At 45.4% G+C, this 1109-nt stretch overlaps 1 protein-coding gene across 1 annotated transcript in view; it reads right to left on the reverse strand.

Moving 5' to 3' along the window:
* PDCD5 (programmed cell death 5) overlaps nucleotides 1–314 on the reverse strand; it is a gene marked incomplete at its 5' end in the record, with an annotated part of 2581 nt that extends 2267 nt beyond the window's left edge. The window contains one exon of the mRNA XM_010142372.1: nucleotides 274–314. Within this exon, the coding sequence (XP_010140674.1) occupies nucleotides 274–314 (41 nt within the window). The remainder of the gene's footprint in view (nucleotides 1–273) is intronic.
* Nucleotides 315–1109: the final 795 nt, after the last annotated feature.

The following is a 1109-nucleotide window of genomic DNA, read 5'->3' on the forward strand; positions in this document are numbered from 1 at the left end:
AGCTCGCCCCCCCCCCCCCCCCCCCCCCGCTCAGTCACGGTTCAGGCTGCTTGACAGCTCTGTCGTAGATCAAGCAACAGTCACGGCCTGGGAGTCACACTTGGACCAATCCCATTTTAGCTATGCTTGGATTAATCTGTGGCATTTGTGCTCCTTTGTTGGTGGTTTTTCCAACACCAAAAAAATTTCAAGTGAGTATTCCAAAGAAATTCAATACTGGGGGGGAAAAAAATTATTACATGCAAGACCAAAGTCAGTAGTTTTCATTTATACCTCTGTTTTGCTTCCTGTTGTGATGGATCACTGGAAGGATCCTACAGAATGAGATCACAATAAATATAATCATCCAAAAACATTCCCCACAGGACAGTGTTTAAATATTCCAGCAAAGTCAACATAAGCTAAACCTGCCTGCTAAACCCGCCTGACCATGGACAAGATCCTGAAAATAAGAATCTGCTGCCCTAGCAAATAACTATGCCATGCTCTGCTTTCCTCAGAGAGCAGCACTGCAAACGAGTGTGATGGCTAGTGCTGCTGGATCTGTCCACAGACTGCTGTTGGTTTGGACATTAAAAGGCCTTCCTCTTCAAGATCTGAGATTATAATAAACTTTCCCAAAGCCCAGAAAACAGACAAAAGCATTTTAAACCATTTAAAGTAAGCTAATGACAAATGAAATTCAATGTAACCCCTTGTATTTACCAAGAGAGAAGAAAATACAATCCTAGCGTGGCATTTTGAGACCAATACTGGCAGATGACTATTCAGAAGCGAGTAACAAAAAACACATGAGAAAAGAGCTCAACCTGAATTCTGCACCTCAAACTTTACAGGTCACATTTAAATTGTGAAAGCAGAACGGGAAACCATACAGACAGAGGCAGCAAGGCTGATGACAGGTATGGAAGGTCCATCGCTGGAGCAACGGAACAACCAATACGCTTCAGCTCTGAAAACAAATGACTGAAGAGATGCATAATGGTCATCCTTAAAATTGCGAGTGACATGGGCGAAGGCCAGAGGAGCGAACGCTTCTGTGCCGAGTGTTCCAAGGCAACACCCCGGGCAGGCGGCGGGAGGCAGGCCCCCGGCTGCTCATGCGGCTG

Source organism: Buceros rhinoceros, unplaced genomic scaffold, assembly GCF_000710305.1.
Source record: "Buceros rhinoceros silvestris isolate BGI_N320 unplaced genomic scaffold, ASM71030v1 scaffold13618, whole genome shotgun sequence".
Taxonomy (NCBI): Eukaryota; Metazoa; Chordata; class Aves; order Bucerotiformes; family Bucerotidae; genus Buceros; species Buceros rhinoceros.